Raw genomic sequence first — 14928 nt, forward strand, 5'->3', positions numbered from 1 at the left:
GAACTGATGTGCATGAGGTCATCTTCCTCTTCCTCTCTCTGACCTCCTCATGTGCATCACTCCCAACCCCTTACAGCACTGCCCTGATATTCATGAGCGCCCCTGGCCCAGACACCTATGAGCACAGCTTGCTGCCCACAAAGGCCCCCTCCCCCTAGCAGCTGTAGGCCCCGGCCCCACTGGGGGCGGCCCCGGGATTAGGCTGGGTGACTCAGGCTGAATCATGGCCCAGCTGCTCCTTGGCAGCCCTCTCCCCCACTCTGCCCAGAGAGCCTATTTTGAAGGCAGAGATGGGCCTTGGGTGGAAGATAGGAAGCATGGGCACTTGAGAAGGAGGAGTCAGGCACAAGAAGGCCTCTGTGCCCACTTCTACGCCTCAGTGGTCTGCAGGCGCTCAGGCAGTCCCCGCCCATACCTCTCATTCTCCCAGAGAGAGAACCCATTTGCCTGGACATGAGCATGGGTCTCCCTCTCTGATTCCAGGACCCACTTTGGCTCCCTTGTCCCACTTTTTGGCTTTAATAACAACGATAACAATATTTACTATTCTAATGGATTACTCATGTGTTACAGTACTCTACAGTTTTCAAAGCACTTTCTCATCAGTAGTGCATTTAATTCTCTTATTAGTTCTAGAGTGGACTAATAGCATCCTTAGGAGTGGAAATTAGTATCCTTAGTTTTGAGCTAAGGAGACTGAAGCTCAGAGAGGTTAAGTGAACTCTCTAAGGTCACACAGTGGGTAAAATGACAGAGCCAGGAACCAAACTTTAGGCTTCTTGGTCCAACCTGTGAAAAGTAAGCATTAAGGCTGGAGTTGAGCTGCAGCTGGGTGTGGCGAGGGGGCATGAGCATCTGGGGCATTGCAGGCCATGGTGGGGCCATGGCTGGGGCATCAGAAGTAGCATAGGGGTGTGGCAAGATAGGGGGTATGTGGAGTGTATGGAGGGGCATGCATGGTGGCTTGGTGTGTAAGGATCATGACAAGATTATTCTCTTTACCCTTCTGCAATTAATAGATTATGGAATCATTTATGCTTTAAAATCTTCTTTTCCATGTTTCAGGCCAATATCCTAAGCTTAACAGGTTCATCACCAACTCAATGAACACGAGTTTGAGCAAACTCCGGAAGATAGTGAAGGACAGGGAAGCCTGGTGTGCTGCAGTTCATGGGGTCGCAAAGAGTCAGACACGACTGAGCAACTGAACAATGACAAGTGCAGAGCCATAGAGTTTCTGCTGAGAAGACTTGACCTATAGGACCTTTGCTTTCCAAAGCCTTAGTTTGCTCATCTGAAAGGATGGGTCTGGGCCTCCAGTGCAGTAGGGTGTTGGGAGGCATGCATGCAGTCATGTGCATCATGCCCTTTAGAAGCCATGAAGGACTTCACAAAGGCTGATGTTTTTCACATTTTGTTTTATCTTTTAAAAATGTCTGTGAGTGCTGGGCAGAGGGGTGGGTGGGCTTCTGGGAACCTGTGGGCGGTGCTGAGAGGGGGAGTGGGTGACAGCTCTTCCTTCCCCCAGCCTGGTCTCAGCCTGGCCTTCCCCCACCCTCAGCCCAGAGCCTGTTTCTAGGCAACAGGATGGATGCAGGGATGGTTCGGAGGGGAGAGAGCTATAAATAGGGAAGGGAGAAAACAAAAATAAAGTTCCAGAGAAAGCAGTGGAGCTGTATTACTAGAGGTGGGGGCGGGGAGATGGGGAGGGAAATGGGTGAAGGGTGGGGCACAGGGAAACAGCCGCTGTCCCTTCATCAGGGGAGACGGTAGTCTCAGGTTAGCCAGCTGGCAGTGGTCTGCAGAGTGCTGACACAGGTGAGGAGGGGGTCTTCGTGTGCATAGCTGAGCCAGATGGGGGTGACAAGGAGAAGTCAATTATGGCTGGAGGAATAGGGGAAGCTCAGCGGCAGGAAGGATTTCAACAGGCAGAGTGCCTGGCAGATGTCCAGGTGAAGGAGAGGAGCCGGCAAAGGACTGGAAGGTGTGGGTCAGGCAGGGTGGGGCCGGACTCGCGGATCTCGAAGGCCTGGCTGAGCTCATTCTCGCTGACCTCACACCCCATGTCCATGCAAACACAGGTGGGCTCTTCCTGTGCTGCAATGCTCGCCCTCCCCAGATTTCCCAGGCACCTCCTTTTCATTCAGGTTTTAGCCTCTCAGACACCTGAGCTGATCCACCCAATTGAATGTTGGTCACTACCCTTACTGTGTCACAGTCTATCACATGGCTCTGCTTTATGTTGTTCATAAAACCCCAAATTGTCTCTATCCGTGTATTCACTGATCCATGGACATGAGTTCTTCTGGGGCAGTGACCCCAGGGCTGTTCCCTGTAGCCCCTTACTTCTAGGACCAGAGCAGGTGAGTATCACACGCTGTTGAATGACTAAAGGCACCCAACACGTGGACAACCTCCTTTTTCACATGTGAGCAGAAATATACCTGCATCTATATGTAAGTGTTCATACACGGCTCAACCCCACCACACACACACTCACTTGCAGCCTCCCTGAAACTGCACAAGCATCTGTTATCTCCACTCTGCTGCTTCACATTTTCCTGTTGGTGGTGGTTTTTGTTTGTCTCCCCTCAGAGCAAGTCCTTTTTGGAAAATTCCAAAGAAACAGGGCTTCGGAGTCAAGCTTGGGGCTGAATGTGGCTTTTGCCACTTCCCAGCGATGTGACCTAGGGCGGGTAACTTTGCCTCTCTAGCCTCCATTCTCTCAACTGTAAATTAGGGCAAATAACAAGGAATCCTTGAGGATGGTTTCAAGCGAAATGAATGGAGGCAAGGGCTGGATGCCTGGGAAATGCTGGGCACTGGGGAAATGGCTCTGTCCCTGTCATGAGGGAGGCACCCAGGAGCTAGCTGTGTGTTCCCACACAAGCACTCACAGTCAGGACTTGGGTCTGACACGGGGCTGGCATCTTCTGCTGACACTTCTGAGCTTGTGCCTGGAATGCATTTAAAGTGACCCCTGCAGATGAGAACATTGGTCTCTGAGCAGAAAATCGAGCTCAGTAAACCAGGTGCGTGGCTTGGCACCCAGGAAGGAGGAATAAAGCTCTTCACAAGCAGATGGTGAACCTGGTTTTGGCATCTAAAAATGGGGATCAGGTGCTGGTAGCTGGCGAGGAGGTGACAAACTCAAATTCCTCAGAGGCGAAGCAGTTCATGAAAATGAGTGAAGTGGATGGGAGGAACACAACAGGGAGGGAAAGGGACTGTCGCCAACTGGAATCAAATGAGAAATATTTAAACCTTGTGCTAGCAAATTAAACATCTCTACAGGCCAAATTCAACCTAAGGACCACGAGTCTGCAGTCCCTGCAGACTATGGGTTGCAAATAATGTCTTAATTCAGACAAAGATGATCTGGACATCCTAGTACCCGCATGTTGAGTCAGGGAATTAGAGACCCCCCACGGCCCCACCCCCCCACGTCCCACCCCCGTTTGTTCTCCCTACACACACGTCTGCCAGCAGCCTCGTACTTCTGGAAGTAAAGGCTCCTTCACTGCAGGCCAAAGTGACTCAAGTGACCCTGGTGACCCCCAGCGTTCAAGGCCTTCTGCACCCTACCGCCCCCAACAATTCAGGGAAGGAGCGGGCGCTAAAAACTTGGGGGTTGAATAAATAGAGCAAGCTTCTTCTAGCCCCTAGGTCTGCAAGGGCGAAGCAAGGTTTGAGTCGGAAATGAGGTCGAACTTGGCAGGGAAAGGATGGTGTCTTGATCAGGCGAGGTTTAGGGGCTATCGTGGCAAGGCGGTGCCGGGCTTCCGCTTGGGCAGGGGTGGTGGTCTGGGTCTGAGCCAGGTTAAGCTACTGCTGCGGCGAAAGAGAGCAAGAGCGCCGCATCGGCGGGGGCGGGGCCTACCCCTGGCTGGGGCGGGGCCTCGACGCGGGCGCGGTGTGTTCTATACCAATCAGAGCAGTGCCTTCGCCCTGATGGGGGCGGGGCCTCTGTGCAGCACCGCGGCTTCTCCGCCCCTACTTCCCAGCACTGAAGCGGTGTTGGGGGCCCTCTAGTGCAGATACCTAGAGAAGGAAATGGCAACCCACTCCAGTATTCTTGCCTGGAGAATCCCAGGGACAGAGGAGCCTGGTGGGCAGCCGTCTATGGGGTCGCACAGAGTCGGACACCACTGAAGCGACTTAGCAGCAGCAGCAATGCAGACACCGATCTGCTCAAGGTTCCGGGCCAGCTTTCCAGATTTCTGCAGACCCTAGCTCCCCTCAGCCGAGGTCGCAAACTTTCCGAGGCTTTTTTTCTGGGAAGGGTGGAGCACTGGTTGCCCGAACTCTGCCTTTTTGGGGGGGGGACAACTGTCCATTTCCTTTCCCCCGGGATGAGTTTTTCTGCAGCGGGCCGGTATGCGCAGGGGTATGTGCATGTCAGTGTTCTTGGGGGTGGGGGGAAGTTTAGGGTCAGCAGCTTCTTCCAGTGATCACGCTGCTGTTTTCCCAGAGCTTCGCGGTGCGCGTGCAACTCTGAGTACGCGCCCGGTTCTGCACTTGTCGGCCAGCGTGCTGCGCGCGTCAGTGCAGGTGCGCGCCTGTCCGGTGCGTACACTCGGGTTGGAGCGCAAGGACCAGCATAAGTGCACACAAGTCCGCGCGCGCGTAGCCATCGATGCTCCTGCGCTGCCTGTGACTTGAGGTGTGAACCTGTGGGCCCTGCGCCTCGGCTGCACTGGGCTTCCTTCCGCCCAGCACGCCCAGTAGGTGCTTTATAGTCCAGTGGGTGGCGCCAGAGGCCGCCTCCCTGCCAGCAGCATGTCCCAGCCTGGGGGCGAGGGGTGGGGGGGTGGTACCGCGTCCATCCAGGTCGTTCATGGGGGAGGGTAGGAGCTGAGGCCCGAGGTGGTCAGTCTTACACATGGGCAGAGTGTGCCGGGCCCCAAAGAGTGGAGTGAGGCAGGCTGTAACCTGGAAGTCTGTCGGCCGCCCCCATCCAGCGCCCAGCCCAGTCCTGCCCTGCCCTGCCCGTGCGGCGCCTGCTACAGACAGATTGGCTTTATTCATGGACACGCGGGGAGGGGGGCGGCCGGACCCGCCCTCCCGGAACACGCTCACACGAGGGTGGGGGACCTCCATGCTACAATCACGACACACGACGCCCGCGCTCGGACCTGGTCGGCTGGGGGAGGGGTCATGGCACAGCCTGGCTCCTGGTTTTGGTTTAAAAGAAAAAAAAAGGTTCTTGGGGTCGATGTGGGAGTGCTCTGGAGGACTTTGGCGGGGGTGCCCGGAGGCCCTTCAGAGAGCCTCTATCGGGGGGTGGAGGGGAGCCGTCGCTTTCCTGTTCGTTTAAAAACACATAGAACATGCTACAACCGCGCAGACACCATACGGGATGGGGCGCGGAAGGGGCAACATACGTGCTGCGAGGCTCCCAGCCTTGGCCGCAGCCCCAGCCCTGTCCACGCCCCAGGGTTGGACGCGGGCGGGAAGGACAGACAGATAGACTCAAACACGGGCTCCGAGGGGGCGCCTCGGAGCGAAGGAAGATCTCGTGTTTTGAGGGGAAGGGGTAGAAGGACAGCCCTGGCTCTGGGGGGCGGGGCAGGGGACCGGGAAGGGATTGTGCTGCTGGTGGGGGGCCGTCCTGGGCCCTTACGCCTCTGGCTCATACTCCTGATACTCCTCCTGCATCAGAGGGATGGGGGTAGAGTGGAGAAGAGCAAAAGAGGAAGGGGTTGGAGACCAAGTGGCCAGGCCGCGCCCCGAGACCCTTTGCCCACCAAGAGGAATGCCGAACGCCCCTCCCTCTGGGCAGGGGAGAGACCTAGAATTTGGGGACGGCTGGGATGTTCCTGGGCAGGAGTGCCTGAGACCCAGCGACAGGCTCCATCTGTCCTCCCTCCCTGCTGCCATCTCTGGGGTCTGGGGTCTGGGAGCCTGAAAACTCAATGGCCCAAACTTATCCTGCCAGAACCTCCCACCCCAGCTGGGGATGCCCAAAGCCCCATCCCTCACCTGGGGCTGTTCCTCATAACTCTCCCCTTCAGGCTCCATCAGGGGCTCGATCAGTGGCTCCTCAGCAGCTTCCTGGGCCACTTCCTCTGGCTGCACGAAGAGAAGAGACAGGGCCTGTGAGGCCAGCTGGGCATGCCCCCCAGATTCCTACCCTGAGAAGATGTTGGCTGATCGGGGGAAGGCTGGGCTTTGTTGGCAGTGCAACCAGAATTTTTAATTGTTTATTTGGAGTGCCTTGGAAAAGGGATGGAGCAGTGAAATCCCTCCAATCAAGGCTTGAAGCTGGGGGTGTCCAGGGATTGTGGGTACACATACCCCTCTCCCAGCAGCTGACAGCCTCCTGTGCTTCCCTTGATGGGACTGGGTGGGATGGGGAGATAGCACACGTAATCATCCATTTGTCCCTCTTTGTGTCAGCTCTGTAGGTGGGGGTGCTTACGAGGACCCTGAGATAACCCTGGAGGCTCCTCTGGGCTGGAGGGAGATGGAGGCTCAGGGACAGAGCTGAGCAGAGGCTCTGAGCCATTCCCCTGCCACTTTCCACCCATCCCTCCCCCAGGGCCCTGTGTGGCCTGGTTTCTTCAGCTGTTGCTATTTTAAGATAAGCTGGAAGCAACAGCTCATGGTGTTGCTTGGATGTGTGAGCTAAGACTCTCCCCTCCCCACAGCATCTGCTGCCCAGACCTGTGCAGGCCAGCATACATGCAAATAGGGGGCTGCCAGACACATGGCCAGTCCCCTGTGAGCGAGCACATATGTGTGCACAAACACGAGACTGAGCTGACTGCACACATGGGCGCACACAGTAACCTGAGGTTCATGCTCTGTAGGCAAGGGGACCCACCATGTCCCCCACTTGCACATGTAACCACTGTCCCTCCCTACTGGGCAGAGGTAAGAATCTTGGGACCCATGAGGGCTGGCACGTCGGCGCTCTAGTTACTCCAGCTCCATCCAGGCAGCTTCAACTCCTTCACATTACCTGTCTAGGTGGGCCCTGTGACCACATGAGTTTACACTCCTGGCTGAGCTCACTTCCCCTAGTTACAAGGGAGTCCATCACAGCCCGGGAAGTGGGGAACTGTTAGCTTGCCCAAAGTCACCCAGCTATGACCAGAACCCAGGAAAGAAACAGAATGCGAAGAATCCCAGCTCTGCACATTGTTTGGAAACAAATATCCAACAGCAGGAGAATGGATGTGTGCACTGTGGTCCTATCACACAGAGGGTACTGCACGTCTAGGATGGGGAAACCCAGTGCACACCAAGGCGTGGTTGACTCCCCTTCTTACTGATGAGTGAAAGAACCTGGGTACAAAAGAACATGTGCTTTAGGATAACGTTTACATGAAGCTGAAAGACACTCAGATAATCTGTGGTGATAGAAGCAATTAACTGTGGAGGGGGACAGGACAAAGGTGAGGAGAGTCAGGTGCCTGGGATGTAAATGAGACCCTGGAATAAGCGCCCCCTTAAATTTTGTGCCCCAGGCACTTCCCTTTCCTCACCCTAGTCTTAGCCCTGGGAGTAGGGGTGGGAGGGAGTGTAAAGGGGGCTTCTAACGAGCTATGTCTTGTGTTTTGTGTTTTGATCTGGGTGCTTGGTTACCTGGGGAGAGTTGAGTTTGTGAAAATTCCATGGATCTGCGTGTTTTCTGCATGAATGTTTTCTGCATAATGTACTTCAGTAAGAAGTTCACTTAAAAACCACTCCAGCCTTGCTATTCACTACCTTTTGGCATCAGGTAAGTTGTTTCACCTCTAATCTCAGCTGCCTCGGATGGGAAGTGGGATGGTATCTTTGCTTTGTAGGCGTATGGGGAGGCTTCCACGATACTATCTATATGTTGGCAGGCTGAGAGGTAGAGACAGAAACTCACACGCTTAGCTTGCATGAGTTCTCCACGGGCCCAGTGGCCCCAAAGGCCTGGCTTTGGATTGTAAGTCTATGATCTTGAGTTCTCTTGAGAGAAGAGGTTTGAAATGTCAACAAGTGATGGTAAGAGGAAGGCAGCCTGAGAAAAACGGTTGTGTGCAAAGGCCCCCTCACCAAGCCTCAAGCTGACAGCTCTGCCTTCTCTGCACCCTAGCTCTCAGTACTGGGCCTGGTTCCATGTTGGCATCAAGGGACTACAATGACATGAACCTGAGCTTAGCACCTCCCAACTACCTTCTCATGGGGGCAGGCTGGATTTGGGATCTTGAGTAAGTCACTTCACCTCTCTGAGTCTCAGTTCTTTTACCTCTAAGATGTGCTAATTGTGATGCCTTTTTTATAGGGACATTGTGAAGATTCATCGAGTGACTCCATGTACAATCTTTAGAACAGCACCTGCCCACACAAGAGATCAATGAATGGGAGTGATCACTGGAAACAAGGATAAGAAATGGGAAGTCACACAGCTGGTAAAATGCAGAGACAGGACTTGAACCAGAACTTCTGAGCTGAGGGGAGGAACCAACTGAGCAGAATGTCTAGAGTGGAGGGTGCTGTGTGGTCTCCTCCCCCAGCCCAGTGGATGGATCCGCTCATGCCGAGATCACATGGAAGGAGGCCCCGCCCCCATGGAGGCAGATTCGGCATTTGTACATGGAAAACATGGGGCACCGCACAGGAGGCATGTCTGTGCAGATGGTGTATAGATCCACAGAGTGCAACGTCCTAGCACACCTATGACACAAGCCCCTGGGGGCACACACAGGCTGATCATGTGATCGCGGGGCCATCATCTCTTACTGAGCATTCACTATATGCCATCCAGGCTCTTTACGTCAGTGGTTCTCAAGGTGTGATCCCTGGACCTGCAGCATCAACATCACCCAGATACCTTTTAGAAATGCACATTCTAGCCCTACCTCAGACCTACTGAATCAGAAATTCTAGGAATAGGACCAACAGTCTGTATTTCAACCTGGCCTCCTGGTGATCTGATGCACACTTAGGTTTTTGAACACCTCTAAGCTACATTGTCTCTAATCTACACAAAAGTCCTCTTGTGTTCATCTCCTGTCTTAGAGGCAAAGAATCAGGCTCAGAGACTTGATGGGACCTGCCCAGGGCCAGACAGTCAAGAAGCAATGGAGCTGAGACTCAGATCCAGCTCTGTGGGGCTCCAGAGCTCACAGCTCTGACCCTGAAGCATGTCGTAAGGAAGGTATCTGACTTCGTGCACACATGGGTTGCTGCCACCACTTGCCTGGGGTAACATGTCTGCACAAATGTGTGAGACACAGTTCACCCCTCCCCATGGCCCACTTCTGCTCATGTCTGCCTCGGGGCCTTTGCATGTGCTGTTCCTCCTACCTGAAATAGACTTCCCACATGGTGTGCCTCATCACTTGGGTGTCAGTTCTAATGTCACCTTTTCAAAGAAGCCCTCCCAACTAAAGTAGCCCCCTCACCCCTTGACTCTCTATCCCGTTGCTCTTGTTTTCTTCATAGCACATATTCCTGTCTGAAATCATCTTGTGTACTGGTTAGCTGTTTACTGTATCTTCTCCCACTACAGAGTCAGAGTCAGTGAATAGTTACCACTTATTCACTGTGGTAACCCCTAGAACAATCCCTCCCTGGCAGAATACTTGTTGATTGAAAAGACATGAGCGAACAATCAGCGACATATGTGGATGAGGCCAAAAGCAGCCCAGATCACACTCACGAGCAGGATACACGTATCCAATCCAGATCTGGGTCACAGTCACGGGGAGCGCCATGCCCGCACACAGCTACATGCAGACTCATGCCGAACTGTGTCTAGCTGGGCCCTGCAGAATGTTAGGCAAGGTGGCTTGTGCCCCAGGCTGGCTGGGGGAGCAGGGAGCCTGGTGGCAGATTTATGGGGGTACCTGGTGTGTGTGTGTGTGTGTGTGTGTGTTGGAAGGATAACGCACCTTCAGATCAGCAGGGAACTCTTCCTTCTTCACCAGACCTGTGGCTGCTGCAATGTTCCCAGCCCCAGAGAACACGGCTCCTCCCAGGTGTGATGCCTGCTCCTTGGTTTTCTCAGCCACTGCGTCAGGGAGATGGTTGGGGGCAAAGGTCAAGCAGACATAGATGCCTTCCTCCTCTGTAGTGTCCCAGGGGCTGACTTCCCACAGAGTACTACACCCCCCAGAAAGCTTTGGGGGTACCCTCTTCCACTGCTCTCTCCCCCCACTCTCTGGATGTCAGCCAGACCCCGGGCCAGGGTGAGGGAACAAGGCTGGGCAGGGTTGGGCTAGTACCTGAGGCCACTCCTTGTACCACCCCCTCTCGGGTTTTGCTTCCTGTAGAGACAAAACGGAGCACACTTAAGGGCCAAGGGAACAGCCGCCAGCAAGCACAGTGGTTAGAGAGCGGGCAGAGGGACCCAGGCAGCATGGGCATCCTGGTCTTTCCCTGCCTTCTTGGGCCCCCAGATCCCACAGGTGCCCCCTTCCATGCCTGCGTCATCTGGACATCCAGTTCTCCCCATTGTCTGTCCCCGCCCTGCCGACCCCCTCCCCTGACCCCCCGTGCCCTGGCCCACCCTCCTCTGGATGTTGCCCATGATCCAGCACTGGGAAAGCACTCTGCCTGCCGGTTCATTTAATCCTCTGCCCTGGATGGGAGCAGGTCGGGGTGGGGGTGGACCTGGGGGTGGGGCGAAAAGATTCTGTCTTTGGAAAGGTGCCCCTGGTGCACAACTGCCCACATCCTGCCCCAGTACACTCACATCCCCACATCCCCACATCCCCTGCTCCATTTCTTAAGACTCTCTTTCAATAGGGTGCAAATCTCTTCTTCTGGCCAAAGTAGGGAGTGTCTTAGATGTAGGATGGGTCTAAGGATGACGTGAAGATTATGACTGACAGCCACGGCATTGGCTGGGTCTTCCCAGGAGGGTAGCAACTGGGAAAGGCAAGAGAGCCTGTCCTGAGTTGGGGGTGGGAACACTTGGGAGAGTGGGATGTCTCTAATCCTGAGGATCTCGCAACCCAGACAATAGCTAATAGAGTCAGAAACAGGAGTGTGGGCCAGCTGAGGCTGGCAGGAGGAGGGTGCAGGTGGATGGGCTTCTCAGGGCTAAGGCCAGCCACATCCAGAGACCGGTGGATGGGGAAGGGGGGTTGTGCAAGCACTTCTATTTATTCCTCGCACAAACTCTTGTTGGCACCTTCTCTGATTCAAGGCCCAGGCTGATGGCTCACTGTTAGATGAGGGACAGAGAAGAGGAAAGTTGGTGCCCTGGACTTCAAAGTAGTGGGGAGAGGAAGTTTGGGCCTCCTGGGGGTGCAGGATGGGGGAGGGGGCTTTTCCCAGGTCTTGACAAATGGGGAGCAGTGGATACACAGAAACGGGACTGAGGAGGGTGTTCTAGGGACAGGGAACCATGTAGGCGAGGCCTAGAGAGGTGTGATTTTAGGGTCTGCATGGAGCATGTTGACATGGTCTGTGTGCTCAGAGTGATGGAGACTAGGATGGAACCACGAGGCAGGTTAAATGCTAGGCTATAGGGAGCTGAAGCTTTGACGAGTAGGAGCCGGGGACCATCAGGAGTTCTTGCTCAGGGGAAGGAGCAGGAGGTACTAACCTAGGGGGAAAGGAGGTGGTTGTTGAGTCTGTTAGCAGGGAGACAGTGTCAGGGATGTCAGGGGTCCACAGGAGTGAAAGGGCTGAGGGAGGAGGAGGCCAGAGCTAGGGTCCAGAAGGTGTGGGCTCAAGCCTTCTCCCAGTCTCCATCACCTCTGCCCTAGCTCTAACCACCCTCATCTCATGGCTATGTTACCTCCCAGCGGGCCTCCCTGTAATTTGTTCTGTCCCCAGAGTGCTAGGGGACTTCTCTATACTGAAGCCAGATCATGTCGGTCCCTGGCTCACAGTCTGCCATGGCAGTCATACTAATGCTTTGCCTGCTAGGGCCCCTCATGAACTGGCTGTTTCTGATCTCACTTCTTACCCTTGCTTCCTGCCCTCTGCTCTCAAACCCAGTATCTTTCACCTCATCCCAGGGCTCTTTGCACCTGTCTTTTCTGCTCCTCCCTCCCTAACCCTCCTTATTCTCTGGGCTCAGCTCAAATGCTACCCTCTTTGATTACCAAAGTGGCTCCCCGCCCCAGCCACTGGATGTCAAAGCCCGACACTAGAATACTTGACCTCACCATCAGCAGAGCTGGCACCTACCAGCACAGAGTAGGTGATCAATAAGTATTTTTCAAATTACCACCATTCCAAATCTGCCACAGCCCTGGGCAGGTTAGCCAACCCTCTGCAGCATGCATAGAAGATAAGTCTATCACACAAAAGTAAGCCCTGAATCGGCAGACTGAATGCAGAGTTTCTTGCCTCCCTTTATGCAAATGACCCTGAAGGCTCCCTCTTTTTCTTTTCCCCCACTTAGGGTTAGATATTTTAACCACTTGGCCTTTCTCCTGATGACAGCTGGCAGTTGCAAGGACGGTAGACCCCGAGGAGAGGTGCCAATGGTGGAACCACTGGGAGGAGAGATTCAGAGGTGGAGAGCAGTGCTGGGAGGGAGCCCCAACAATCCAGGAAGGAGAGTGGTAAGGGGAGGGGGGCACTTTGGAATCCATAAAACTTGGCTCAAACTTCAGCTTCAGGTCTTGTCAGCTGTGACCTTGAGCAAGAGAATTAAAGCTCTGGGAAGCCGGGGTTTCCCTGGTCTGTGGATGGGCAGGGAGCATTAAATGAGGTAATAGATGTTGCAGATGTATTTCACACTGTACTTGGCAGACAGTAAGGGTTCAACACCAGGTAACTATTAATAATGGGAAGAAGCAGCTGAAGAAGGCTATCTCCTTTGACTCCTGCCTTGCTTCTCTGGACTTTCAGCTGAACTCCACCCTCATCAACCCTTTCTCCATTCCCCCCTACCGTCGGTGTCATCACTGACCCAGGTTTCCATCAGCTGGCTATGTCCTCAGTGACCCCTGCTAACCCGGGCCCATCTGCTGACTCATATTCTCCGGCCCAGACCCCCCACTTCCTCGCTCTAAGGACCTCGGCTCTGTCCCCTCGGAGGACACCCAAACCTCGAAGCCCCGGAAGCCCCGCCCCTCGCCCACCGACGTAGAGGACACCCTCCTTGGTCTTCTCCGCGGCCTCGGTGACCCCCTGCTTGGTTTTCTCCGCGGCGGCCACGACGCCCTCCTTGGCCATGGACAGGCCCTTCATGAACACGTCCATCCTGGCGGCCTGGGGAGGACGAACACACGGGCACCGGCGCGCTCGCCCGCATCCTCACCCCAGCCCTTGTGCAGAGACCGCAGGTGTCCCATCCCCTCCCCCTGAGACCGAAGGCGCCCTTCGGGCCCGGAACCTCCTCCCACCTTACTCCCTTCCCCAGCGCCAGGCCACAGGGCCGCGGCGAGTCCTAGCGTCCTTGAAACCCGTGGACGCAGGAGGGGCCCCCCGCCTCGGTTATCCGGGGCCCTGCAACCTGCAGCCCCGCGGAAGCGGAGTGCTGGGCACGGCGCGAAGCCCGGGGGCCTGCCTGCACACACGCGACAGACACACGGCCATGCAAACAAACATACTCCTTGGACACGCTCACGTGCACACACAGGACCCTCAGACATTCTGACGCGCACGGACACGCGGACATACCACGGGGCACACGGGCGCGGGCGCACGTCCACACGGCCATCCAGGCAGTTGCAGACACCAAGTAAGAGAGATCCATACCCCGGATCGCACACGGACAGCACCCCCGGCGTCCTGTTTACGTTCTCCAGCCCCTTCCCCATCCCACCCCGTCCCCTCTCCACTCCATTCCCAGACCTTCCCCCTTTTCCTCAGCCCGGGGCGCCCGGAGCGCGGCCGCCTCACCTAGATGCGGGGCCCGGGTTGGGGATGGAGTGGCGGCTGCGGCAGAGGCTGCGGCAGGCGGACGCACGGGCTCGGCTGGGCTGGGCCGGGGTGGGCTCGGGCGGATCGGGCCGTGGCCAGGCGTTCAGGCTGGTCTGCAGCAGACGAGGCGCGAGCCCCGAGCCGAGGTGAAGTAGAGCCCGGGCCTGGAGTGCTTCGCCAGCCGCCGCTCGCTCCTAGCGCCCTGCTGTCTCGCGCGCTCCTGCTCCGGCTGGGGCGCTGCGGCAGCTCTGAGCTCAGCGCCCCCCCCTGGCGGCCGCGCCACCCCCTCGGCCTGACTGACAGGAGGCGGGGAGGGTGACATCTCCGCGGAGCCCGCTAGCCTCACGGGGCGGGCCCGGAACACGCCGCTGGGGACCCCGGAGCGTCATCGGACTTAAGTCCTGTCCCCCAGGAACCTAGTCTGGTGGGAGACACAATGCGGCGTGCTGAGAGCACGGGAGAAATACTGCAGTTGGTTTTAGTGTTCAGATGGGTTTGGAGGTCTTTATTAGCTGTGGGACCTTGGGATACTCAGCTCTCCTTTCTGAATGTCAGTTTCCTCTTCTGTAAAATATGGATGGTTCATTCAGCGAACGTTTACTGAGCTCTTAGGTACCAGGCAGATTTGAGACTGGAGACCGCACAAAAGGAAAACTAGACCCCTCCTTCTTGGGGAGTTTGCAGTGGTGAATTTGTGCGTGTGCAGAGACGGGACACAGGACAGAAAATAAACATCAGTGCTTAAACCAAAGGTTATTTCAGCTTGTGATAAGAGTCATGGAGATGTTAAAATGGAGATGGACAAGAGTTACCAGAGTAGGGGTGCTTGAGATCTGGCGGTCAGGGAAGGCCTCTGTGAGGAGGTGAATGGGAACAGAGATTCCAGAGAAGCACCAAGGCCAAGATGCTTGAGGGCAAGATCCACAGAGAGGGAACTGTATGTGCAAAGGCCCGGAGGCAGGACTGTGCTTGGGAACAGATAAAACACAATGTAGCAGAAGAAACAACAGGGAAGGAGAAGTAGGTGCACCTGATCCTTTTTTCTGTGGTTATGGTCTGGATTGTCAAAATGGCCCTACAGTGCCAGTCACACATAGGTCCTCAGTTGGTGTATGACAG

General features: G+C 55.4%; 1 protein-coding gene across 1 annotated transcript; it reads right to left on the reverse strand.

The window, feature by feature from the left end:
* Window positions 1-5004: 5004 nt before the first annotated feature.
* SNCB (synuclein beta) lies at window positions 5005-14087 on the reverse strand. Its single transcript, XM_043912341.1, has 6 exons — window positions 13789-14087; window positions 13026-13155; window positions 10206-10247; window positions 9873-9991; window positions 5983-6072; window positions 5005-5652 (listed from the first exon to the last, which is right to left on the reverse strand). The coding sequence occupies exons 2-6, from the start codon at window positions 13144-13146 to the stop codon at window positions 5620-5622; spliced, it is 405 nt and encodes a 134-aa protein (XP_043768276.1). The 5' UTR covers window positions 13147-13155; window positions 13789-14087; the 3' UTR covers window positions 5005-5619.
* Window positions 14088-14928: the final 841 nt, after the last annotated feature.

This window comes from Cervus elaphus, chromosome 9 (assembly GCF_910594005.1).
Source record: "Cervus elaphus chromosome 9, mCerEla1.1, whole genome shotgun sequence".
NCBI lineage: Eukaryota > Metazoa > Chordata > Mammalia > Artiodactyla > Cervidae > Cervus > Cervus elaphus.